At 47.3% G+C, this 27,535-nt stretch overlaps 1 protein-coding gene across 7 annotated transcripts in view; it reads left to right on the forward strand.

Moving 5' to 3' along the window:
• Positions 1–27,535, forward strand: part of RGSL1 (regulator of G protein signaling like 1) — a 40,260-nt gene that overhangs the window by 3,336 nt on the left and 9,389 nt on the right. For 4 of the 7 annotated variants that reach the window (XM_083446481.1, XM_083446482.1, XM_083446486.1 and 1 more), the window contains exons 1-17: positions 6,412–6,483; positions 7,278–7,360; positions 7,786–7,860; positions 9,138–9,267; positions 9,620–9,724; positions 11,248–11,409; positions 12,385–13,379; positions 15,554–15,616; positions 16,909–17,131; positions 18,423–18,530; positions 19,504–19,612; positions 20,011–20,204; positions 21,248–21,365; positions 23,493–23,586; positions 24,698–24,827; positions 25,379–25,547; positions 27,255–27,393. In XM_083446481.1, the coding sequence (XP_083302607.1) occupies positions 6,471–6,483; positions 7,278–7,360; positions 7,786–7,860; positions 9,138–9,267; positions 9,620–9,724; positions 11,248–11,409; positions 12,385–13,379; positions 15,554–15,616; positions 16,909–17,131; positions 18,423–18,530; positions 19,504–19,612; positions 20,011–20,204; positions 21,248–21,365; positions 23,493–23,586; positions 24,698–24,827; positions 25,379–25,547; positions 27,255–27,393 (2,910 nt within the window). In that variant the 5' untranslated portion in view covers positions 6,412–6,470. Of the gene's footprint in view, positions 1–6,401; positions 6,484–7,277; positions 7,361–7,785; positions 7,861–9,137; positions 9,268–9,619; positions 9,725–11,247; positions 11,410–12,384; positions 13,380–15,553; positions 15,617–16,908; positions 17,132–18,422; positions 18,531–19,503; positions 19,613–20,010; positions 20,205–21,247; positions 21,366–21,778; positions 21,864–23,492; positions 23,587–24,697; positions 24,828–25,378; positions 25,548–27,254; positions 27,394–27,535 lie in introns of those variants that run through there. The other 3 variants (XM_083446483.1, XM_083446485.1, XM_083446484.1) reach the window with 3 other exon arrangements.

Raw genomic sequence — 27,535 nt, forward strand, 5'->3', positions numbered from 1 at the left:
TGCGAGCACTCCAGTTGGAGAACAGCCCTTACCAAAGGTGTCATGGGCTTTGAAGATACTCAAACTCAGTACGCAAGGGAGAAACATGCTAGGAGGAAGGCACGCCTGGCAAATCCACACCGTGATCAACTCCCGCCCGGAAACCAAGGTCCCCACTGTGGAAGGACGTGTGGATCCAGAATTGGCCTCCACAGTCACTTACGGACTCATTGTTAAAACTGTGTTTATGGAAGACAATCTTGCTTGGCTACGAGGGATCGCCAAAGAGAAGAGAGACTTACTAGCACACTGTCCTCTGTTCTTTGGCTTTGGCCACAGGTTGGCCAGTCACACCTGAAGGGACCAGAGGCGTCTCCTACCTGCACAAGCCACCTCTCCTTTTTTAATTGTCATAATTATACAGGGCTCAATTTTAGACACAGGGTTGTGTCTAAATTTCTATCTCTGCACTGGAATTTAAGAGACTTGATTGTTCTGAGTCCGTTGAAAGGTCACTGGGGCTTATATGTCGGCAGAGGAGCTAAATTGCTAAGAAGCCAATGTCATGTGCAATACTGACTTTTATTGAAATTAAAACAGTGACCAAACACTAGTTAAAATATTCAAAAGCTTTTGCTTGCAGAACACATAGCTAAAGAAGAATACAGTATATGTAAAGTATTTACATTCACATCCTTTAGTTCCTTGAGAAATATTGCCGTTTGATGCATTTTCCCTCAAACCAGCTCCCATCCAATTAGAGAACTTAAGGCACATTCGCTTCACAGTTAAGCCAGGTGTGTGCGTTGGAGACAGCCGCTGCCCATATGCAGATGGCAGCTTCCCAAGTAGGAGCTCTGGCATGTGCAGGGGCAGTGAAAGTAAACACGAGCAATTAATTAATTTGTATACAGGCCTCCATCTGCAGATCTCAGGAGGTGCACAGCATTATATATATATCAATCACATAAGAAAAGACAACCCAATAACCCCCCCTCCCACAACACATTTGCAAGGGCATCAGACGTCAATCAGCCAGAGGCCTGGTTTTTGTCTGGCACCTAAAGATGTCTAATGAAGGCACCAAGGGAGCCTCCCTGGAGAGAGCATTCCACAAACAGGGAACCACTGTTCTTGTGTTGCCACCCTCCAGACCTCTCATGGGGGAGGCACATCAAGAAGGGTGGCATCTTTGCCCTCCCTCTGATGTTTCCAGTAAGGTGACTTGAAACACACCTTGCTGCCTTTCTCAGTGTTACAGAAGATGCATAGCTACCACCTTTCCCTGCCGATGTTCAGAGCAAGAGTTGGAGACTGAGGTCCTCTGGATGGCCATCATCCCTCTCCCTTGCCATGCTGCAAGTGGGTTGGTGGAATGCTGTGGCTAACAGTGTCTGGAGGTCCACAGGTTCTCCCACCACTGCTCCAGAGATTGACAATGCATGGGATGCTCAGGCGGGGGGGGGGGGCTACTTACAAAAGCAAAAAAAAAGAGAGGAAAGGCACCCCTAAAAAAAAAAGGCAAAAGAGGACCCAGATCTGCATATAATTTGCACGTGCTGATTTGTATGTAGAGATGCAAACTTAGAAACTGCAAGTATGATTTAAACGGGAGTACCCCAGACCTCAAAAAGGGACTGAGCCTAGGGCTTGCTGATGAGAAGGTCAGTGTTTCAAATCCCCGCGACAGGGTGAGCTCCCGTTGCTCGGTCCCTGCTCCTGCCAACCTAGCAGTTCGAAAGTACGTCAAAGTGCGTTTCCGTGCGCTGCTCTGGTTTCGCCACATGAAGTCAGTTTATGTAGTCTGTGGGGTGGAAAGGTTTTTCTGGCCACATGACCCGGACAAACATCGGCTCCCTCAGCCAGTAAAGCGAGATGAGCGCCACAATCCCAGAGTCGTTCACGACTGGACCTAACTGTCAGGAGTCCCTTTACGTTTACAGCAGACCTCACCCTATGGGGAAGTTGGTGACCAGGTGACCTCTGGAGTATGCCTGCTTAGTGGGCTCTCTGGGTGCCAAGCCCCCGCTGCTCGTCCTTTATCTTTGGTTCCTTCAAAGAGAGAAGCATCATCTGTGAAGAAGGGCACATGACTGCCTGCAACCTTCGCCTGCAGCAGCAGCAGCCACCATGGAGTGGATCAGAGCCAGAAACTCTGAGCATGAGGATGTCAGGTTCTACGTCATTGCCAGGAGGACCTTGGTCAAGTATCCTGGGTAGGCAGCAGCTGTGGGTGGGTGCCATCCCCCTGCCAATCTAATTCAGCCCTGGAAGTTTGTTTATGCAGTCTGCGGGGTGGAAAGCTTTTTCTGAGCCCTGCTAAAAAGCACTCTGGATACAGCAAAAAAGCATGTTTGAGAAAAGCGATGCCTTTCCCACAGCACGCTGCTCTTCCACATGGAGGGATATTTCACTCGGACGGAGCATTCAGTTGTGCAGCTGCTGCTTGCAGAATATGGCCCAGGAAGAGCTTTTGCATTGGATTCTGCAGATAATATCCTGCTCTTCCCCTCCCTGTGTCTCAGGTTCATGTTCGTGATTTGAACTGGTGCAGAATGCATCAGCTGTGCTCATCTACTAGCAGATTTACAGCCTCTGGCTTCCAGGTAGCAGGACTGATGAAATTCTCACGCACAGAAGCCTACGTGCTCAATTTGCTTTTATAACGAATCAATATTGAAAGATTCACAAAAGGTCCCTGCTGCCTTTGATGAAGCTGCCAGGTCAGGGGTAGACGGTCGCTGGTTTCAAAATGTGTGTGTGTGTAGCGAAGGTCAGGGGGTTATCTAGGTAGCACTGGAAAGCTTTCTTCTTTTTTCTTCTGTTTCCCCCCCAGAAAAGGAGCGCCATCTGGCACTTGGCTTGACTATGACGTGTGTCTGCAATGCATCTGGGGCAATGCAGAGGCCGTGGCCTCAGAAGGCAGATGGGGAGGAAAGAGGCCTGAGGCAGCAAGCGTCAGTCCTGCGCTCACTTACCAAGGAGCAGGTAATTTTCACACTTACCTGAGTAGGATGCTCTCCAAGTTTCCCAGCCCTCCCTCGGGACTGAACCTGGGACCTTCTGCATGCAAAGCAAGATCCTGGGCCACCAAACTACAGCGCTCACATTTATTGAAACTGATTTATTGACATTTCATTGAAACTTACTTCCATGCAAGCGTGCCTTTTGCAAGCTTCTATCTGGGGTGCAATTTCCCAGTGTGTGGGGACACACACACAGAGAGAGAGGGAAAATGAACTCTCAGCTCCAGCTCTACATGATTTGCTATCAAGGCCATGCCTTCTTCCAATCAACACCCCCCTCCCTGGGTGTGTGAGGGATTGTGCCCTGTGGCGTATCTGGATCAGATATGACTATTCCATCACTCCAATGCAGGGGGACTGCAGAATGACTTAACCTTCAGAGGAGGTGGCCTGTTATATCTCTGTGTGCACCATTGCATAGGACTTGCCTACTTCTAATCAGAGGCCATGTTCTGATCAAGGACTCCTGCAGAATCAGGAGCAGTAGGGCAGTTAAGTCTCACTTTTATATGCTCTAATAAACTGGTGTTCTGGCTGTGAGAATGATGAATGCCCCATTTTAATTCAGTAGACAGACGAGTGTGTGCCTCAGCTATCCTGAAGCTGGGGAGAACGTCAGTCTAAAGTGATCCAGGATGAAACACATTGATGTCTCATTGAAGGACAAAAAAACCCCAGGATGCCATAGAGTGACGCTTTGGAGTTTTCTCCACCCATCGAGTCCAGGTGCATTTGAGTTCAGGTGCGGTGTGACTCCCATACTGGCGAAAACACAGCCTGCATAGTAGGATAGTGGGATATTGGCCAAGCATTACAAGGTTAATCTGCCCACTGTGCTTCCCCACCCTCTGATTGGCCCAGAGGCCTGTGGGCAGAGGACAAGACCAGGCAAATCATAGGCAAGCAGAAGGCAGGGTCCTTACCGTGTTCTTTCTAGAATCAGTGCAGATTTAATTTTCTCCCCCATGTTCTCCCTAGGCCAGGGCTGCCTAATCTTTAGCCCTCCAGATGCTGTTTTACTCTGAGTCCCATCAGCCTCAGCCAGCATGGCCAATTGTAGGGGGGGGGGGACGCCAGGAGGGGTGTGTGTGTGTGTGTGTGTGTGTGTGTGTTACTGCTACTCCAGGGTTTGTAAGCTGATTCGTGACTCGTGGGAGTTAAATGTGGCATAGAAATATAAGAAAGGAAAGGAATACTACTCCTGCGTCCCACAGGCTGGGGTTGCATGGTACATGCCTGCAAGGAGCAAGTGTTTATACTCTGTGAAAAATAATAGACTTGAAACGGATTCTTCAGCTCACAGGCCATTGCAATTGCCAGCAGACTTGTGCTACACTGAACAGCAAGCTGAGATTTGGTACATGTGTTGCCCAAGACATCCTGGTTCACATGAAAGTCTAGAAAGGGGAACATTTTCTCTTGGTCACTTGAACTTCATGACATGAGGCTTCGCCTGGCGCCATTCGCACAGTAGCTGGAATGATTGCATATAGCAGAGAAGACAATTCCGGAGCCTGCCTGGTGGTAAGAGTCTTGAATTAGGACCAGCGCTCAAATCCCCTCTCAGCCATGACGCTCATCTTGTGCCAGCCCCTGTCCCTCGCCAGGGTGGTTGTGGAGACTGAGGAAGCAAGTCATTGTTTGGCAGCTGCAGCCGCCGCCAAGTGGCATCTTAGGGGGACCCTGCCTAAAACGGCTCTTCCTTGCTCACAATATCAGGCCTTGACCGGGCCTTCAGATGACCTGGTCATCTAACGCTTAAAAGTCTCTGCGCAAAGCTGTTCAGGGCGGGGAGACTGGTGTCTCTGGAATCAGGATTGCCGGTTCTTGGAGTGCCAGCACTGCACTTAATCCGCATACGTCAGAAACTGTGTGGCAGTAATTGGGAGTTATTGCAACATCTAAGTCAGAGATGATAAGCAGCAGTAATCCAGATTTGGGAAGAAAATCCATTGTATTAACAATTCTTAGCATGCCACTGGGATTTCCTGCTGCACTTTCCGCAAACTCTGGGATTAGAATGCATGGTTTTTGATCTCATTCTGCCACCTGCTGTTAGAATGCATGCGCTACATAGGAACATGGAAACCTGCCTTAGGCCATTGCTCTCCACCGGCATCCGTATCATTGACAATGATGGCTCTCCACTGGTTTTAGTCAGACTTTAAGGTGCCACAAGATTATGTTACACTAGCAATGTGAATGATGCATTTACCACCTCAAGCTGCAAAGTCAGTTTTACTCTATTGGCTGCCATTATGTTTGTGTACATAACTAAAAATTTTATCCTATCATGTGCATAACTAACAATTTTATCCTTTCATGGACTGGGAATTAGTGGTTGTTCCTAATTATTTTCCCCAGGCTATTAAGGAAGAGAATAATATAAAATTAGAATCTCAGACCCCTCACTGTGCAATGCAGGAATCTCAGTTAAAGCATCAATGATCGATGGCCATCCAATCCCTGCTTAAAAACCTCCAAGGTAGGAGAGTCTGCCACCTTTTTTGGGATTCTGTTCCACTGTCAAGCAACTCTTACTGTCAAAAATTCTTCCTTATATTTAGCTGTATTGGACTGATTCCTACCCTCTGGAGTAGGAGAAGACAAGCTTGCTCCATCTTCCATGTGACAACTCTTCAGATATTTGAAGATGACTATCACTTCTCCTCTCAGTCTCCTCTTTTCAAGGCTAGACATACCCAGATCCCTCAACCGTTCCTCATAAGGCTTGGTTTCCAAACCCTTGATCATCTTGGTTGCTCCCCTATGCAACCAGAGGGTGGCAACAGGGGACGTGTGGTGCTATATACCTCTAGAGGTATGTGGTGGGCTTGCGGTGGGGCTGGTGTGAAACAATTTCCAATTAATGCCCAAATATCATAACTCCATGATCACATGTACAACATGCATGCTAGGGAAATGTGTGTTTTGGGATATGCAAAGGCCTCTTAATAATGAACTAAATGGCAGGGCATTTCCTGGACTGTTCCACTTTAGGATACAAGTGGGAATTAATGTTTGTATGTTTGAATTTCCCTACACACAGTCACGCATACACCCACCCACAAAGAACAGGAGTTCTTCCTAGCCGACTTGCTGCTTTTTTTCTATGTGCAGAGAGGTTATTTTGGGAAGGGAGGACAGAGCAGCAGCCCTACCAGGAACCTGAGGTGCTGCCATTCAGGGGGAAACTTCACCCCTCGACTCTGCTGGGTCTGTGAACAGCTCCAGGACATTCTAAGGAGATCTTTGATAGTTAGGAGGAAATTTGTAAAACAATATAATTTTTCATGTTATGTGCAACAAATGGGGAGAAAAATCATGATCAGCTAAGAGCTGCCTTGGTGGAATGTGGAACCCACTGCAGCAGCAACTGTTCTAACGCATCATAACAGAACAGAGCTCAGCAAAAACTGCCTTGAAATGCTGCAACAGTGAAAGCATCCTCAACCCAGACTCATCATGAATAGAATGAGTAAGAGTTGGAGTGTGTGTGTGCGCGTGTATCATTTGTTCACTGTATTTTTTATCATACCTTTCCATCAAGAAGCTCAGGGTGGTGGCATAACTGACGTTAGCCTAGCCATCCTCACAACAACCCTGGGATAGGTTGGGCAGATAGATGGCCATGGTGCGCCCAAAGGCTCTCAGAGAAGCCCTCATGGATGTGAAACTGGGATTTTCACAGCCAAGCCCAGGTCTCAAAACACTATGCTGTCAGTACTGGCTCTTCTACACCAATATCTCTTCATAATTTTTTCAGTGGATGAGACTCACTTCCTACCAATTCCAACAGAATAATCAAGGACCATCTCTCTCCATATGAACCAATCCTGAGACTGTCATCTGAGGCCCTTCTTCATTTGCCTCCTCCACAAGAGCTCTGGAAGGCGGCAACAGGAGAACAGGCCTTTTCTGCGGTGACTCCCTGCTTATGGAATGCTCTCCCCAGGGAGGCTCGCCCAGCACCTTCACTAAATAGAGTATCTTTAGGTGCCGGCAATAATGTTCCTCTATAACCAGGCCTTTGGCCTTTAAAATGTATTTGTGGGAGGGAGTTACTGGTTGTTGTTGTTGTTGTTGTTATGATATTTAGTCACATACCGCAAAACTCATGTGTTGCAACTGGGAGGTGTTACCCAACAAACTTGCTTCCTCAAAAGACAACTATTTTACAGTAAGGATGAGTGCAAATAATTCGGTGGATAACTTTACTGTTTCAAACCCAAACTTCCGTTTTCACCACAATCACGCTCTTCTTCTTTGCAGAACTGATTGCCAAGAAGCACTTGACAGTTCTGATGCAAAATGAAATCTTTGCTGACTTCTTCAACACATTCCTGAATCTTCCTGTAAGTTCCCTCTACTACTCAGTATATTTGGCTATGTACATATTGCATATTAGTGACTTAAAATGCAGTGAGGTTGTCCCCTGCCCCGCTACATTTCAATATGTGTTTACACGTTGCTGCACAAACCAGAGAGTGGGCAGGGATGCCTTCACCTGTTGTGCATTACCTGCTTTGTTTTCCAGTGCTTGCATCACCCCTCCCCAAGCTCCTCTTCAAGGAAGAAACAAATCCTGGGTCAGCGCCTGGAAACCCTGGAGTCTCGCCTTGTTCAGAGATTGGGGTGGTGTGTAGCAGTACTATCATTTTAAAAAGCAATGACTATATCCCAGTAGAAACTAGAGCTGGAGATGAAAGTAGAGACTTCATTAACCATCTTTTTCTGTATCTTTCTCTCCCTCTCCCCCTCTTTCTCTCTCACTCCACAGGTGTTTGGTCAGACCCCTATTTTCATGCACAGCACTCGTCAATGGTATCTTTGGCCAGAATTACCATGCAACCTGGTAAATGTCGATATTTTCCAAAGCCGGCAGCCTTTTGCACATGGGGATGAGTGGCACTGATGGTATTGCTGATATTAGCTTGAAGTCCCAGGAATCTGGCACAGAATCAAATAGACTTCTTCAATGTGTGGTGTCCAAAATGCAACTCTTGGTGTTTGGCCTGTGGTAGGGGTGATGATTGGAATCTCTCATGCTATTCCATTTTCCATCATCCTGCAATTTGCTGTTTGTATGTCTGGACAACCTAATTTCCACCAAGGCATAATATGAGCGGAATTCAGACTCTCATGCATGCAAAAGCAGACGCACAACTGCCTTGCTGTGTCCATGCGGAGTGACAAAGAGGACTTGCTGAAGTGCTTGCCTCTCTCTGAAGAGCACAACCAGTTCATGAATAAGAGAGCTCTGTCTGGTGCTGAGACATCAAAGAGGACCAGAAGACTTCTAGTGGATGGGCTATAAAGCTGATCACAATCCTGTCCTTTCCACATAGCTATTATCCTCTGTCCCTCATCTCCCTTTTTAATCTATCTCACCCTCTAAACCAAGGATAGTCAACGAGGCACCCACCAGATGTTAGTGGACCACAACTCCCATCATTCTTGGCCATTGGCCAAACTGGTTGGGGCAGATGGGATTTGTAGTACAACTTTGTCTTGAGGGCAACTGTGTTGGTTACTTCTGCTTGAAACTGTTCATCTCTGTCTTTGTTGTTGAGTTTCCTTGACACTGAATTTGGGGTGGCTGTGGGGTGTTGTGATACAACCAGTAATCTTTTCTGCAAGGTAGTGCCAGTCAAGTAAGCTGTCTTTTACCTCCTTGTGAAGAAAATGATAAACCACAAATTTCTTGGATGCCAGGATTTTGCAGATGTGATACAATTTTTTCTTTAGGGATGGGTGAATCTGTCAGTTTTAGTCTCTCCCTCTTTTTCCAATCTTCAGTTCTCCACATTTCCGCATCCATTCCCTTAAAAAAAACCACAAAACCCTCATAAAATGCCTAAATGTAATATAATGCATTTTTGTATGTTACTTTCACTAATATATGCATTTTTATATACATTTAGCCCAGTATATGCATTCTTGTGCATGTTACTAGGCCAGAAAGCTGCACTGCAAAATTTGGAGCACTGAGAATTCTGAAGGGTGGTTGTGTTTTGGTTCTTGCATTGTTTCAGAAAGTGCAAATTAGGGAGGTTCACCTTTAAATGTGAACTGGTGACTTTCTCCCATACATCTGGTCTCAATTAAGCACATCGTTTTGGGCCAATACAGGTATCAAAGCACAAAGGCTTGATGAACTGGATGGAAAAACACCGACTGCCTTACTTCTGCAAAACCAACTTGTGCCTGCACTATCTTCTCTGCGAAGAGCTCCTGAGTTTCATCCGGTCTCCAGAGGCAGGTAAGAGTTGACATGAAACGCTAAAAGAAACATTCCAAACACTATCTGCCAGAAAAAACAACAACCGGGGAAATTGAGTGATTATCCAAACTAATGTAGAACCCACAAAAAATCCCAAGTATCCAACAATGAGCAGATTCCTCGTCCACCTGGGAAGGGAGCCCATCTAGGAGAAGGAAAACTCTGAGACTAAGCCTCTGCTGCCTTGCAGGATATATTCAGGAGAATAAAAGGCTGCGCAAGTTGGATGGTGTCTTGTGCGCCTCCTTCTGGCAACTCTTGCAGCCAAGCTGGTGCCACCAATACACTTTTAGGTGACCTGCCAATGTGTCGCTTTGCTTTTGCTCTACAGCGGAGATGCTGCGGTGGATCAAGGCTGACCAGTGGCTTCTTGAGAAGTGCATTGGGGGCAGCCGGGGGATGTGGCGCTTCCGTGCCTTCATGCAAGGAATGGCAGGTAAGAAAAGGGGAAGTGCAGCACACAGAAATTACACAGCGGGAAACAAATGGCAACCCCAGACTCTGCACCTCCTCTCTCTGATCCGTGGGGCTGAACATCTGTCCAGCTCCTTCTATGGATGTATCTGATAAAAACCTGCCTCTGCACACTCTATCATTCTCTAAGGGTAAAGATATCACAATTTAAAAAGGCTTAACAGCAAACTCTTTAGCTGTGGTGGGAGCCTCGATTCCATTCACTTCTGCAACTTGCATGATACAAATATATGTTTGCAATAGCAAATCAACTTCTGGCTCAGTTGTTTGTCTTGCTGTCTTCCCTCATGCTGCAAGTGGGTAGCCTGCCCTATTATTTTAAAGTGCTAATGAATTGATAGCCTCTATCCTGATATTTTAAGGAGAATGCAATTTGAATGGTTAATGTGCATAACAAGCAGCCATTATGTACATTCATCAGACCTCCTGGAGAATGTGCACATTTCCTGGTCAAGATGCATAATCTCCAAGAGACCTTGGGTAATTTGCATGAATCAAATGGATTTTGTACATTATCTGGCCATTATGTATAATACCCAACAGGCTTTGGGAAATGTGCAGATTTCAGGTGAATCTTGTACATTCTCCAGCCAACATGTGCATATTCTCCAGTCAGTATGTATAGTCTCAGAAAATATGCCCCCTTTTCTATCTTCCTCAGAAGTGTGTAGTCTGTACCCCCTGGGCTGCTTGTTGCCTTAACTTATGTGGTTAAGGTGGCACTGTGGTCTAAACCACTGAGCCTCTTGAGCTTGCCTATCGGAAGGTTGGCAGTTCGAGCAATGGGAGCTCCCATTGCTCTGTCCCAACTCCTGCCATCCTAGCAGTTCGAAAGCATGCCAGTGCAAGTAGATAAATAGGTACCACTGAGGCAGGAAAGTAAATGACGTTTCCGTGTGCTCTGGCTTCCGTCACAGTGTCCTGTTGTGCCAGAAGCAGTTTAGTCATTCTGGCCACATGACCTGGAAAGCTGTCTGTGGACAAACGCCGGCTTCCTGGGCCTGAAAGTGAGATGAGTGAGGCACCCCATAGTCAAATTTGACTGGACTTAACTGTCCAGGGGGTCCTTACCTTATTAATCTTATGTGGCCCACAACACACCTTCCCACTGATCAGCTGAACAACAGAAAGGACTAGGCCTCCAGATAAAGAATAATTCCCCTACCCCTGTAGTCCAGCCTCCTTTTCACTGCTCTCAGCTGTTCCCCAGTCCGGAGAGCAGCGCAAGGGGGATTGCAGGGAGAGGAATGTTTTTAACCTTCCATACCCCTCCTAAGCAAACCATCCCTATATACTTTTAACCTCCCTGTGAGCTTTTGCCCCTTCAGTGGAGGAGAGCCTTTAAAGCAGAAAGCAACCATTTTGCAATCCAAGTTTCACAACCAAACCCCCCTCAAGAATTAGCTGAAAATCCTATTCCTTCCCAGCAGGACATTACAGATATTGCCTGGAATGCGTAGTCCTAACTTTACGTCTAATCTACAGGGGAAGAGCTGACCAAGTTCTGGCTCGCTACGGAAAGGATACTTGGGATTGACGAGACTGATGAATCCCAGCAAGATCTCTATGAGTCCCTCATCCAGGTGTTGATGGCTACTCACTTGCAGGAGGGCTCCACCGTTGTCATCCTCTGCAACACAACCATTGGTAAGTGACACACTCTCATAGTGTCGTGATGCTGCAAGAGAACTAATTATATAATTAGAGGTTCCTGGGAACCCCAAGTGCCTCTTTCTAAATCAGTGACTCCCCACTGCATCTTTCCATCATTCCCCACAGAGTCACCTGCCTGTGGAGGAAACTGAAGTCACCTGTTGTGTCTCTGCATGTGATACTGCTTGGCTAGTTTCCTTCAAAAAAGTCCATTGAGTCTAGCACACTGCTTCCTAAAAAGGCCCCTCCCAGGAAGCCCGCAAAGAGCTTGCAGGCAACATCTCTTCTTTTTCCTGCTTCTGAACCCAGAAGTTCCATTTAGCCACAATGGCTGATAGCTGCTGATAGGGCTGTCCTTCATGACTATCAGAAGGCATGGCCACAACAGTGACTCCACTCACCCTGGAACACAGACTTCTCAGAGGACAGATAACTTTTACCCCTACATGCTTTTTTAAAAAAATCTACTCATGCATATGATTGACGTGTAAGTCAGAGAAAAACGGTGCCTCAGCCATTGGAAGTTTGACAACTTGTGAGACCATTGATGGCATGCAGAGATGCTTTAGCTGAGGTTCCTGCATTGCAAGGGGTTGGACTAGATGGCCCTTGGGGTCCCTTCCAACACTACAATTCTATGATTCCGCCCCTGGCTATTCAGACTCCCTCTTTGATACAAGACGCCAAATGAAAACATTAATATTTTGGGGTGGACTGGTGCCTTTTCCCCTTAATGCATCCCATTATGTGGGGGTGGGGAGTGTCTGAGCACCCTCCAGGCAACGGATAGATAATATGGTGCCCTCCATCACACTTGCCATCTGGCTGCAGCCTAAAACAGCAGTCATCCCAGAAGTGGACACAGAATTAAAAAGAAGCCCAGCCAGTCAGCAGAAAGACCATTTTCTTCTTTCGCAACTCTAAGAACCATTAACTCCTCTTTCCCCCAATGCTTTGTAACATTTGCAGAATCCCTTCTGAAAATGACTCCATACCACCCCCAACACGTCCGCTCTCGGAGGGAAATCCTGTCCGAGATGCAAAAGGTGGCCCTGTTCAAGATCGAAAGCTACTGGCTCCCAAACTTCTACATCCACTGCAAGTTGAAGATGGAGAAGGAGCCAGCGTGCCGCCATCTCCTTGAGCAGTATGAGGAAAGGCTGCACAGGGCAGGTTTGCCGAAGCAGGCGGTGTCTCCTCGGCCGCCCATGAGCATCAGGCAAAGCAGCAGCGAAACAAAATCCTATTGCAGCTTGGAAAGCAAGAGGATGGTCTGGGACCAGGTAACAGGCCAAGGCTGCTCTGAAGGAGGGAAGCACAAAGAAAGCCGCAAGAAGAAGAAGTCACGCAGAAGCAGCCCGGCACACAAGAAGCACCGTCATTCTGCAAGACATTCTGCAAGACATTCTGCCAGTTCCAGTCCTTCTCCGGCAGATCAGATCAGGGATTCAGCAATGGGCGTTTCCGATGAATCGCCAAGCTTCAAAAGCAGTCCAAGCGAATTCATGTCCTCTCCTCTGGCAAATGAGCTTGCTAACGCAATCACCTATAATAAGCTGCGCTCTTCCACTCCTGTGGTCCAGTTCCCTTCGCTGCTTGCCTTAAAAACCCTTGTCAAGTCTCCCATGTGCTTAGATTTCCTTCCTTGGGCACTCACTGCCGACAAATGTGCAGGGCGCCCCTTCCGGGAGTTTTTGCTGCGCAGGGATTATGGCCTGGAGGTGCATCTCCTAGACCTGTGGCATGACCTGGAGGACTTTTTGCGCATGATGCTCTGCTCCCTTGGCGAAGGGAACATCCTTCTGCGCCATGTCATGGGAGAAAGGATTTGTGAGCTGTACCTGACCCAGAACAGCAACTGGCACCTCCCCTTGAAACTGACAACTCTCAGGAACTTACAAAATCTCCTTCCTTCTGGACATGTTATACCCTGGGTACTAAAGGCACAGAAAGAAATCTGTAAGGTGGGAAAGCTTGTTTTCTCTCCATGAAAATGAATAGCGGGAAGCATACTTGAGAATTCATCCAGTAAAGTAGGCGTATTGTAATCAGAGTCTAGCATAGACAACATGCCCTGCACCCCCCTCCCCAAAACAAGGAGGAATTCCAAAAATCCATTCTTTGTGGCCCTGGCTTCCCCACTTCTTTGTGGGAAACATATATGCCCCTCGTAAGCCCATAGCCCCTCCTTTCCTGTATCCAGAGATGTGTGGCAGAGTTGCTGCTGGTTTTTCTAGCCTGCTGTAGGCAGCCAGGCACACCATGTCAGGAATGCATGCAGCACATAGTTAACTCTTTATTGTCGAAAGTGGACACTTACAGTCGTTTCTATGGCTCTGAATGGCCACGCACACCAACCTAGCATCTAGGCAGCTGTTGCCAGGCCCAGACTCTAGGGAGCAGTTAGAATCATAGAATCATAGAATCATAGAGTTGGAAGAGACCACAAGGGTCATCGAGTCCAACCCCCTGCCAAGCAGGAAACACCATCAGAGCACTCCTGACATATGGTTGTCAAGCCTCTGCTTAAAGACCTCCAAAGAAGGAGACTCCACCACACTCCTTGGCAGCAAATTCCACTGTCGAACAGCTCTTACTGTCAGGAAGTTCTTCCTAATGTTTAGGTGGAATCTTCTTTCTTGTAGTTTGGATCCATTGCTCCGTGTCCGCTTCTCTGGAGCAGCAGAAAACAACCTTTCTCCCTCCTCTATGTGACATCCTTTTATATATTTGAACATGGCTATCATATCACCCCTTAACCTCCTCTTCTCCAGGCTAAACATGCCCAGCTCCCTTAGACGTTCCTCATAAGGCATCGTTGCGGCAACAGGGGACCACTCCCCCTTTACCAGGTTATGTACCTTCCCCTGATGGGCTGTGCAGTTGCAACTGGAGATAATGCCTGCATGGAAGCTTCCTCTGCTCTGCCCTCTTCAGTCCCCTCATGGTTCTGGGAGACAGAGGTGTGGGAGGGGGGAGAAGCACCTGGCCCTTCACTTGCCTGACTTGCCTCCGCCTCCTCTTCTTCTTCCAAACCATCCTGCGCTCCACCTTCCAGCTCTGGAGCTCCCCCTGCCTCTGATTCTTGCTTCCTGGCTGTTACAGGTTCCCACAAATCACAGCCCCCCTCTCCTAAGTCAAACTCCAGCCCCCCTTCCCCTGGCGCACCCTGCAGGTCCCTAACACACCACGTGCCTTAGTTGTATCTGAGAATCCTGAACTGGCGCAAACTGTTGAGGGTGTAAAAGCCTTGTGAGCTGTTGCCAGTGAACTGGCAGGAACAGGACAGTGGAAGAAGGAGAGGGAGGGGGGAGGGAGAAAGAAAGAAAGAAAGAAAGAAAGAAAGAAAGAAAGAAAGAGGATTGAGAGGAGGAAGTGCAGAGAGGCCTTAGGATAGGGAAACAGGAGATAACATGGAATGGAAGCACAGAAAGAAGACGCTGAGGACAACTGAGAGATGGGACTTTGTGGATGTTGGAATAGAAAAGCAGTCAGGGTACCAAAGACAGGTGCAGTCCTGTGATGGTGCAGAGGAAGAGGCAGAACTTACACTCTGCAGTGCCAAGAGAAAAGGCTAATTTAATAAGAGGCTGTGTAAGCCTCTTTAAAACGCATTCCAAAGCACATTCATTATCTCAAAGGATTCTGGGCACTGTAGTTTAACTCTCACGGAGTTACAGTTCCCAGCAGCAAACTTCAGCACCCAGAATTCTTTGAGGGAAAGAATGCGCTTTAGAGGCAAAGTGCACACACAGCCCGGGGGGGGGGGGAGCTGTGGCCCTCCAGATGTTGTTGGACTATAGCTCCCATCATCCCTGCCCACCGGCCAGGCTTGCTGGGGAAGCTGGGAGTTGGAGTCCATCAACACCTGGTTCCTCAGACCTGCTGCAGTAGAGTGAAGTCAGCCATGCTGCCCAACCTTTTCAGTAGCAAAGCAGCACTGCTTCTTACCTAGATGTCTTTCCAAGGTCCTGCTTGTGTGGTGTAGGATTTGTTGAAGAAGATAACGTTCTCTCTCTCACTGCAGAGTGGTTTAATTGATTTAAAGAGCTTGCTTGCAGGAAGCTCGAAAGCTGTTGCCTTTTGCCTGAAATGGAAAGAGTACCCACATAAGACTCTGTTCTCGCTTTCCGTTTAGATACTCAGCTTCCTTTATGAGGATTTCCTTCAGTACGACGATAAAATGTTCCTGTATTATGTGGTAAGCTGGAACCACCAGGGCAGTGAGGGGCTCATGAGGTGTCAGGGTCTGATCAAAGGGTCATGTTTCCCCCACAGTTTGGAATATGCTGGGTGTTCACCGATAAGAGAGATGTGGAACCTGTGGCCCTCCAAATGTTGGTGGATTCCTAGCACCCATAAGCCCCCAGCGTGGCCTGTGGTCAAGGATGATGTGAGCTGCTGTCCAACAACTTCTGGAGGGCCACAAGTTTGTGAGGGAATAAAATATGAATCTCTGTGGACCCACATGTGCCGGTGAACAACAAAAGAAAATGCCTGGATTCAAAACAGTGGGTTTTGCACACTCTCCTGCAGGCAGAGAGCCCCTGTAGCACTATAGTGTTAGGAATATAGGTTGTTAAACCTTTTTATCCCATTCTGAGGCACTCACAGCACTTCTCTCCCTACCCCCTTCTGCTGTGAGCAGATCACACACTGTTAAAGTAAGTTTAAAATGCCTTACTTACAGTTTCAAGGCCTCAGTCATGCATTATTCCATGCAGAAGCATGGATAATACAGGCAAAAAAGTATTGGGTAGAAAATAGAGGAAAGAGAGTTTTGTACATGTGCTCTAAGCTCAGAGCTAACTTAAGCACATCTGTCTTTACATGATGCAGAGAAAGAGAGAGGAACAGTAAGACAAGGGTTCACAGCCTCCTTTTCTGGAGGAAAGTCTAGGAACTACATGCTGTGGCACTAACTAGCCCTCTGCTTGCTAGCTGTATTTGACTGCAATCTCCAACAAAGCTTCCAATTTCTAATCTATAACATGGCAGCTGGTCGAATGACCCTGGATTCTGTGCCGCATCTCCTGACAGACACTGCCCAGTCTTGCACCCTAATGCAGTGGCTTGACTTCACCCCCATAGCTACACTCCATTGTCTCTTGAGACAGATGGATGTCAACAACACTCCTTTAACAGTCATGGCTTCCCCTAAAGAATCCTGGGAACTGTTGTTTATTAAGAGGTCTGAGGAGCCCCCTCACTGAGTTACAGTTCCCAGCACACTTAACAAATTGCAGTTCCCAGAAGCCTTTGGGGTGAGGTGGGGAGCCATGGCTGTTAAAGTGGTTATAAAAGTGTTTCAAATATATGGTGTGGATGTTCCCAAAGCATGAACAAAGTTAAAGGAGGAAATGTGGAGGTCGGAAAGGCATAGTCCCACCACTATGGATCTGTATTCGAACGCTCGTTGGCCTTTAATCCTGCTCTCCATACTTTCATTCTTCACCTGCGTGATGCACCTTGTCCATCTGTCTGTCACTGCAGAGCGGCAAGGAGAAGAAACTCAGTGCTGAAGAGCCTTACGAGAAGGATGAGAATCGCCGCTTGGCCAGGAGAATCACGGAGGCCTTGCACCTGTGCCAGACCTTGGCTGGCATGAGAGACTTTGAGCTGCTCATGGGGGAACACTGGCAGATGATGGGCACTCAGGACCTGGGCCTGGGGGGCTCCATCTTCATGGAGGCAGAGCCTGTAGTGCGCAAGATGGGTGAGAAGAAGACCTGCCCTGCAGGACTCACTCAAGAGCAATGTTTTTTATTTCCACTGGCTGAAGGCAAGGTTGAAGTTGCCACAGGGGCCGCCACTTGGAGCAGATCTGCGCTGCATTCTCACGGGGATTTAGGGCTGAGCAGAAATGGTCTCCCTGCCCAAATCCCCCCTGCTCTTTTACAGGGCAGTGCAAATCAGGAAGGCATTTTGCTAAATATTTGGGAGGGGGGGGGTGGAGGTGAAATTCCCACAACCAGTTTTCTTAAGTAATTCTCTCCTGAAACGTTTTTACTTCACAGAGGATAAAATTCTGTTGGCAGCTCATACTGGCAGATGAAGGAAGCAATTGACTCAAAAGAAGGCATAGTGTTGCATCCTACCCCACTCTGAGCAAGTGCGAGATTCCGGGCGCTTACCCAGAGTTTGTCTTTCCTTTTAGAAATGAAGCACAGAGGAGACTATGGGGTCATTATGATATTTGGTTTATTCGCACATGCATTCAACCTGAGCGTACGATGGAGAGGTCCACAGCATTACCCCACCCCAAAGGAACCTTGTTTTTCCCATAGCTGCAGCCTTGCATTCCAGCAGACATCAAACATTGCTCTCTCGTTCTCTCTCCAGCTCGCTGCTTTACTTCTGGGTCACATCACTGCAGCTCTCTGCCTTCGATTCCATTTAATCCCCCATCACCTCACCGGGAAGCTAGCTTGGCTATTCCCGGAATTAGAGGACTTGATTAGCTTTTAATAACTGCTGGATCTAGGGATTAGAGGGGGTTGGCATACATCTTTGTGTACAAGATGTAGAGATGAGCCCTTGGCCATGTGCAAGGCCAGAGTGCAGAGGGGCTTGCAGGGGGGGGCTCAGTTCCTATGGAAAACGATAAGGCTGCTATGACTAACGTTTCACTTAGGCCGCAGTGCTAACGCCATTGACCTGGGTGCATGCCCCATGAATTCAGTGGAACTTATTTCTGAGTAGCAGTGGTTAGGATTGCACTGTTAGTCTCCTAGTCCAGGTGGCAGGAAGTCGAAGGAGACCAAAGTGCTTCTATTTCATAGGTGGCATGTAGGGAGTGTTTGCATTTAACTGAAATGACATAAAACCTTGGACCTGTCTCAGCTGTTTTTAACAAAACCTTTAGCAATGTGCCGCCACGTAGAATTGCACATCATGTGCTCCATGGTGGCGCTGCCAGTACATAGACCCTCTCCTTGCACGATCCCTTGTCCTGGCTGTAGGGGACCAAAAAGTGCTAGTGATCTTCTTCTCCTCCCTGGAGACAGATTACAGCAGCATGACATTTGAGGAGCTGGCCCGGCTGAACCCCAAGATGGCTGTGGAACTTCTAAGCAATAACTTCAAGGCGTTCTGCAAAAGTTCCCCATCAAGTGGTGAGTCCCTGGGGTATTGGTACCAGGGTAGGATTTGTCCAGCTTGAGTAGCAGAGACCAGTGGGGGCTGGTGCCTGTTGGGACTGGTGGGGGTGGCAGGAAGTGGAGCCGGAGCCAATGACAGGCAGAGAGCCAGTTGATCCTCCGCACTGAGGGCAGCACTGGGACGAAGGAAAGGAAGCAAAGAGGGGAAGCAAGCGCCAGGAGGAACAGTTGAGGGAGTTGGGTATGTTTAGAGGAGATGTGGTAGCCATCTTCAGATATCTCAAGGGCTGTCTCATGGAAGATGGAGCAGGATTGTTTTCTCCTACTCTGGAGGGGAGGACCTGAACCAATGACTTCAAGTTACAAGGAAGGAGATTCCAACTAAACATCAGGAAAAACTTTCTGACAGTAGGAGCTTTTTGACCGTGGAGCAGACTCCCCAAAAGGTGGTGGACTGTCCTTCATGGGAGGCTTTTAAGCAGAGCTCAGGTGGCCACCTGTCGTGGATGCTTTAGCTGAGATTCCTGCATTGCAGGGGTTGGACTAGAGGACCCTTCGGGGTCCCTTCCAACTCTACAGTTCTCTGATTCTACTTAGTGCTACAAATCTGGGCTGGTTGTTTAAGTAAGAAGGCTGGCAGGTGGGGCCTGGCTGAGGGCAGGCTGAGGTTCATGGGGCAGTGCCCTACTCGCCTCCATCGGAAGAGAACAGAGCAAAGCTAAGGGGGAGCTTGGAGTGAAGAAGATTATGGAGCAGTGGCAGTTCTGAGTCTGGCTGTCATGTCTGGTTGTGCTCTGAGAAGGAATAAGGGTGAAGAAAGAATGTTTTCATGCAGGAGAATTTCATTGTGCTGAGATCTTGCAAGGTGCTGTTGTGGTGGTCTTCATGAGGTCACTGTGGTGGTGGTCTTGAGTGGAGCACCGCTGGCTCGTAGAAGACCGCCTCCCGTGGCTAATTGTAAGGAGGCAGCGCTTCTTTTCCCCTGCAGGCGTGTTCAGTCGTCCGTTATCTATGAGAAGGAATCTCCACTGGACCCGATCAAGCTTGTCCTTCATGAGGAAGGGGCCTGCCTCAAGAAAGCCCCCCCTGAGGCCCAGGTATGACATCATCGTGCCTTAGAGATACGACCTGCCACTTAGCTCCAACACCCAGGGCCAAGTCAGACAGGAGGTTCATTATGGGGATGCTGTTATTGCCTGCAAATTCATGCTGTCAGTGTCATGTCTGGTTTGGCCCCCACTAACTGCCCATTCTGGGCTACCAAGACCATCTTCCAGTTTGTTCATAGACTGAGAACAGACAAGAGATTTTTCAGAGAGTTGAGGCAGACAATGCTGACGGTTCTTAGGATTCAGTGTCTCGGAGGACGAGGAAGGGTCTCTCTGCCTCTATTTCCCATCATCATTCACAACCTGGGACCTGTGTACAAAAATATGTGATTTAGGTGAAAGAGCTGATGGCCTCAGTAGCGTCTAATGTCTCCTTCCCATTATAGGGCGCTCTCAGAAGTGCTGCAGAACCCCATACACTTGGATTACTTCAGGCAGTTTCTCAAGATGCACAACGCTGAAGCCCCGCTCCTTTTCTGGATAGCCGTGGAAGAGCTCAAAAGCGAGGCGAATCCCAGGATCCAGCGCCTTCAGGTCAATGACTGCGTCAGGACTTTCTTCTTCCACAGTATCCCACCCGGTATGCAAGCCAGGCTCCAATTGCACCTCACTCTCGCCCACAAGACCCAACACATCAACTCGCAGGCTATAGATACTCCCTTGAATTGCACGGTGTGTGAGCTTCCCTTGACCTGTCAATGACAGGAGCTTCCACCTGCCTTGTGCACCAGCCCTACCCACCTTGGAGACTCCTGGTCTGTGCACCAGGACCCTTGAGGCTACAGGTGGAGGAAGCAAGGGCAGCATTCCTGCCCCAGGTCCCCGCATGGCTCTGCCAACCACCCCTATTCCTTGGTGCCTCTGGATCACATCTGCTTAATACCTTCAGGTTAGGGTCTACCTAAGGAGCAGCTGGGCTCTGCCCTTGTTTGTGGAACTCCCTAGCCTTGATCAAAGAGATGTCCAGGTTGATGCTCCCTGATTGCTGCACTATATGTGGCAGCAAAGGAAAGTGGATTTGAAGCAGGAGCATCAGCTCAGATGTGCCCTTGAATGCGCATCGGAATGAGCGTTGGCATGCAGCTCCAGGTGCAGCTGTGTTGCTCAAATGCTTGATCCATTGTGCATTCCGACGTCACTTGTCAAGATAAACCTCCCTGTGACACCATCGTGCTTCTGATGTGGTCCCTGCTTGGCTGGGATCACATAATGAAAAAGCAGGGAACACTAATAAATTGGGGCTGGGCTGCTATCAGCTCCAAAAATGACCAACGAAGGACCCTCCCTCCCCAATTCGGATTATTTTTGTCTCCTCAAATTAAGCCACTCTGAAGGTCTTCATGAGTGAAAATTCAGTTTGGGCATTAGATTCCCTGCTTAGAAAGCAAACAAGCATTCAAAAAAAGCATTTTGTCATACATGTGTGGTGAAGCTCTCCTGGTAATTTTGGCTGGAAAACACAGACAGGTGGCCATCCTCTTTGTATCAATTAGCACTTCTTAATGATCTTAATGTATTGGCCCAAGTTTACTCAGTATTGCTCAAAGGCAAAAATAAATAGAAGACTCTTTTGGAAAGTATGCCTTCCTGTCCCCACCCACCCCTTTTTTTTTACCCACCCAGAAAAGCTGTTGGATTGTGATGCAGATATTATCAGAGAGATTCCAAGGGCAGCTAATGTGACTGTTCCCATGTTGGTCACAGCACAATTTTTTGTCATGAAGGCCTTGGAAGAGAAATGGTGAGTAAACAGGAGGCACAAATATGACCAGCACAGTGGAATGGGCAATGATACAACTGACAAGGCGGCAGCTGGCAGTGAAATGTTCTGTTCTAATATTATCAAAACAGAACGATTCCATCACATTTATGGCCTGGAGTGTGGTAGTGATTACTGTGGAATAACCAGCCTCATATAACCAATATGTTTAAGTTCAGTTGACACATTAAGGGGTTAATACCATAGAGTAAACTGTCCTGCCAGGCTTAGCTATGTCCACTTCCCCTCACCTTGGGAAGAACTAGGTAATCAAGCCTTTGTTCTCCCCCAGTCTACTTGAGAAGCTCAGCGTGTGAAGAGGTTTGAGCTGCTTGCTCCAGCTCAGCTGCAAGGCTCTCACATGGCTCTCTTGAGCTCCTGTACAAATAATTTAGAATCTTTCATCAACTTGGAAACTAAGGTAAGTTTTTCTGCATTTGTAACTATTCTGAAGCACATGAATCTGACCTTTGGAGAACTGTAAGTAAATCATTTTTTAAGTTACCAAATGTATGGTTTTTTCCTATGCTGTGGGAAAAGGGAGACTTTGGAAAGAGACTTTAAGGGGACATTTTGGAACTCACTTTAAAGGGCATGTTTTAAATGTCTAGCAGCCTATATTTCCACACTTTACTTGGCTGCATATTTTGTGACTTTAGATACCTGCTGGAGTTCTCCCACCAAAGAGTACCTGTCCCAAACTTGGATCTTGGGACCCAGGAATTCTCCTGCTTATATAGATATTTTGCACCAACAATTACAACAGGGCTAAAGCTGAAGCTTCTTTGGCCAAGGACCACCCCTTCGCCATATCCAACTCTGTGAATCACCATGTACATTGGTTTATCAAATTCATTATTTATTTCTTGTTTACATCTATATTGCCTTTCCAAACAATGGTGTCCAGTTTATATAATCTATTGTTGTTGTTTAGTCGTTTAGTCGTGACCCCATGGACCAGAGCACGCCAGGCACTCCTGTCTTCCACTGCCTCCCGCAGTTTAATATAGATTATATTTGATATATAATATAATCTATATAAATTACCACATTAAAAAAAATAAAGATGGATTTAAGTTAGATGTTCAGCAGAGTGCCATAAGGGAAGATCAGATAGGCTAGTTTTAGTCTTTTAGTTTAAGTAATCCATGATGCTTCAAGGCAAACTGGATTTTCCTGGCATTTCCCGCCTTTCTTTCTTTTCTCCCCCTTAAAATAACAACACAGTCTTGTAGAAGGTAAAAATAAGATTTACTCGCTCTGAATACTTGTTGAAGAGTAACAGATACAGCAGCTTTGTTCAGGCAGGCTTAAAATGGTAATCCAGCTACAAAGACATACAGTGGTGCCCCGCAAGACGAATGCCTCGCAAGACGGAAAACCCGCTAGACGAAAGGGTTTTCCGTTTTGGAGGTGCTTCGCAGGACAAATTTGCTATGGGCTTGCTTCGCAAGACGAAAATGCCTTGCGATTCCTGGGGTGTTTTTTCCCCTCCCCCCCCCTTTTCCCCAAGCCCCTAAGCCGCTTAACAGCTGTTGGCTAAGCCGCTTAACAGCTGTTGGCTAAGCCGCTTAACAGCTGATCTAAGCCGCTTATCAGCTGATCTAAGCCGCTAATAGCCTTTTAGCAGCTAATCCGCTAATCCCTTAAACCTTTAATAGCCGCTAATAGCCGCTAAACCGCTAATAGCGCTAATCTGCTAATGGGCTTTTCGTCTTGCGAGGCACCACTGTATTGTGGTCTAGTTTAAAATGGAGTCTGAGCAATGGAGCTCAGACAGGCAGATGTTCTCACATTGCTGGCAGAGCAGAAAGAGATGGAAAGAGTGTGTCCAGGCAGGTAGGAGAAAATAATAGCTCTGCCCTCCCCCTGTCATGGCACAGTGGGGCTGTCTCTCACAGCGTTTACAGGAAAACTCTATGAAATTCGGCTTCTGTCATGTGCCTATCTAGCAAAACATGAATTGTTGGCTTGACTGCACTTTAAATATCCAATGGAGATAAACAGATGAGCGGAATAGGGAGGACTAGGTTTATAAGGGGAGCAAAGCAACTGTCTCACCCATCTCTCTCTCTCTCTCTCTCTCTCCTTTTTGTTGCATCCTGGCAGGTTCCAAATGTACCAAGGCTTATATCCTGAAAGTGACCTTTCCATTAGCGCAGGTGGGAGGGGAAGGAGGGGCTCCCTGATGAAAGAAAAGATGGTGAGTGGTGAAGGTGGAGCAGGATTTGCATGTGTCTCCTCCTGCCATAGATTCAGACCATGTTTGATGTGAAACACTTGTGAGCTCCTGAGCTGGCAGTCTAAAGGCTTGTGTCCTTTTGCCCAGCCCACAATACGCTGGGAATTCTGTTAACTAATCAAAGCTGATTGTTTGTGATAGTGAAACATTGACTACATGTTGGAGAAGACACAATTTGCTAAAAGGAATTTCCTGATCTCATCCATCCCCATGTTCACCCCATTCATTGCTGGGCCTGGAATTACTGGCTACGAAACTGAGACATATTTGGAGGTGAACCATTGAATCTGGAGGTTGCTTTTGATTCGATCTGTCAACAGAATCAAATGCATGTGTCTAAAACTGGATGTGCTCCAATCATGGAGAAAATGGGGCTTGGGGGAGCTCCAGATCTTAGGTGCAAAGGGACTTGTGGTTGCATGTGGTACGGAGGGTGTTCACTCCTTCCCCAAACAGCAGTCTCTGGAGAGCACACAAGCACCTTTTGCCCTGTGCAAATCTAACATTTGACTAGTCCACAGAAGAGCAAAATGTGGATTTGCACCTGCCTTCTGCCCCCCCCCCCATTAATGTAGGGACATGATGCACCCCCCCCCCAGTGTTTTATTGGACACTTCTCCCTTTAACTGCAGAGTGTGTGCATGTTGATCCTTGGAAACTCCAAAATGGCCAGGATTATTTTTGGGGGATGTGCATTTAAAGTGGGAAAAGGTCTGTGGGATGGGGAAGACGCCATGTGAACACCCCCACGCTAACAGGGAGACTGGCAGCTGCACATCCACATGCTGCCCTGTGGACATGCCCATTGCCAGTTTCAGAAGTCTGCACTCCACAGCTCCTTTCCCTCCCTCTCCTCGCCCACATGTGTCCAGTCCCTTTTCAGAGCTTTCCATGGCACTGCATTCTATCTGTCCTGATATTAACATTGCCCTTGGCTAATGCTTTGTGCACCTGATGAAACAGACTGCAATCGATCTGTTGGTCTTTAAGGTTCTTTTTCTTCTTGTTGTTGTTGTTACGAGAGACTACTGTGACTGCCATGGGCTGTACATAACGTTATTCTCTTCTACAGAGAAGGTACTGGAATATTCTTGGTACTTTCATCAGGACTGTCTGCAAGTTCCGAAAGGCAATGAGTTACGTAGGGCAGCGCAAACGCTTTGAAGATTTCCTCCACCGGGAACTGAAAAATGAGAAGGAAAGTACGTGCTTTTAAAGTCTCTTGTTCCCACATGACTGGCCTTTGGGGAGGTGACAGGAGTCAGCTCCTTGGTTTTATTTCCTGTGCCTGCTTAGTGTCATGAGAGTAGGAGGAAAAACATTTCCCGATGCAGTTTCCCCACACCTTTCAGAATTGTATACACCCCTCTCATGTCTCCTCTTGCTCATCTTTTCTCTAAACTAAAAAGGCCCAAGTCTTGTAACTTTGCTCACAGAGTCCTGTGCAAAGATGTGCAGTGTTTGCATGGCTCCACCCAGCCCAGCCCTGTTCTCATGCCTTGCTTCTAACTCTAGTATCAGGAATGTGCTGCTCCAAAAACCAGGAACTCCACTTCCCAGAGAACTAAGATCAGGTATATAAAGTGAAGCCTGAGGGATATTTTTCTGCAAGCCCAGTGAAACTCTGCCCAACTCCCAAATATCAAAGAAGATTAACTTATGTGGAACATACAAGTTGTGTTTTTTAATATGCCTGGTGGCCTGCAGGTCGCTGTGGAAGGTGCTGTGACTGGGCCTCCCTTTTCTTTCATAGCTGTTCAATCCTCGCCTCAGACCCGTGGGAGCTTCAGTGGAGTGAGTGGGCGTTATGGCTCCACGTCAGAAGACGCTGAAGTGCCGCAAGTGAGGCGCAAGATCTTTGGCCGCCTCATCTCAGTCAACTTCCTAGTCAACGATCTCTATTTTTACCTGGAGATGGAGAAGTGAGTGAGCAAGCCTCTGTTATTTCTCCTGCCATGCCTTGCACACCTCTTGGACTCCATGGGTGAACATTTAACAGGGCAAATCTCTGAACAGAAGCATTTGTCATAATCACATCTAAATTGGCCCTCACATAGCAAGGTGGTGCCTTGTGCTGTAAGTATCACCATATAGGGTCATCTGGTAAAAATGCCAGTTTGGATTATATTAAGAATATGAAAACAAGTCCTGTTGGATCAGGTAAAGGCCCATCTGGTTCGGCAGCCTATACTTGCCATGGCCAGCTAGTTACCTATGGAAAGCCCACCAGCTGGGACCTGAGCCCAAGAGCCGTCTCTCCACCAGTGACTCACAGCATTCACAGGCCCAGGGCCTCGGACAGGGGAGGGAGAACATAGCCAATCATTGCTAGTAGCCATGACAGCCTATCCTCCACTTTTAATCTTTTTTAAAAATTAAATCATTCAATTTGGTGGCCATCGCTATATTTTGCAAATTAACCTATGTGGTATGTGAAGAAGTCCTTTCTTTTGTCTGTCCTGAATATTCCAAGGCTCCACTTTGTTGGATGAATTCTGGTATTATGAGAGGGAGAAAAACTTTCCTATACCCCCAATTCTTCATACCACAAATAATCTTATGCAGATATATCATGCCTCCCCTCACCTGCCTTTTCTCTTAACTAAAAAGTCCCAAATGTTTTGGTTGCTCTTTTCTAACTCTATACAGTGGTACCTCGGGTTACATGCACTTCAGGTTACAGACGCTTCAGGTTACAGACTCCTCTAACCCAGAAATAGTACCTCGGGTTAAGAACTTTGCTTCAGGATGAGAACAGAAATCGTGCTCCGGCGGCGCAGCAGCAGCAGGAGGCCCCATTAGCTAAAGTGGTGCTTCAGGTTAAGAACAGTTTCAGGTTAAGAACAGACCTCCAGAACGAATTAAGTACTTAACCCGAGTTACCACTGTAATAGCTTTTTGAGGGAAGGCAACTGAAATGGTATTCTACAGTACTCCAGGTGTGGTCACACCATAGATTTGTATTACGGTATCAGCAGTTTAATTTTCAATCCCTTTCCTAACAATACCTAGTGTGGTATTACCTGGTATTTAATCCACTTGGAGCCCATCACAATCCTTTTTAGATATAAGCACACCCAGCAATTTCATATCACCAGCAAACTTGGCAGCCTCGCCAAGTTAAAAGGACAGGCCCCAACACCAGTCCTTGTGGGACTCCACTTTCTGCACTCCATTGGGATAACCGTCCATTTATTCTTACTCTCTCTGCTTCCTGCAATTCAGCCAGCTCCTGATCAAGAAATATTGCTTATGTTGTTGGGTTTGTTTGTTTGTTTGTTTACTGAATGCTTCCTACCAGCCATGTACCATCAGGTGCTTAATGGTGACAATGGAAGAGCTCTGATTGCACTGGTTTTTCATTGGTCTACATGACGAGCAGGGACCATCTTGGAATTAGTCCTGAGTTCATATGCCTGCTTTCCTCTTATCAGCATGAGAATGACCCTGATAAAGATCCTTCTCAGTGACCCCAGATATTGCCTATACTGCCCAGTGTCCAGATTCCAGCCACCAGTTGTGATGATAAGATCCTGCCTCAGGTTTTGTGTTGTGTCCAACATACCACCATTACCACTGCCCACCCATCTCTCCACCTTCTGCTCTATGTCTGTCTTTTATTGCCGCAGGTTTTTTTACCTCTCTGACTCCGTGGTAGTCCTGACCTCCCTTGGGTTATACACCGAGAAAGATATTGCCTTTCTGAAGAGCAAAGTGTCCACCATCAACAAGCTCTTTTTGAATTCAGATATCCCACCTAAACTGAGGGTAAGAGGCTGGAGCCAAGTTTTCTAAGACAGTTGGGCACAAAATGAAGCCATTGGGACTTCTGCTAAACGCCATAGTGAATGGTAGCATTTGGAGTAAAATGCTGGCAGAAGCTGAATGGAGACAGACTCCCCTGGATACA

Source organism: Podarcis tiliguerta (assembly GCF_965153285.1).
Source record: "Podarcis tiliguerta genome assembly, chromosome: 6".
NCBI classification, from domain to species: Eukaryota; Metazoa; Chordata; class Lepidosauria; order Squamata; family Lacertidae; genus Podarcis; species Podarcis tiliguerta.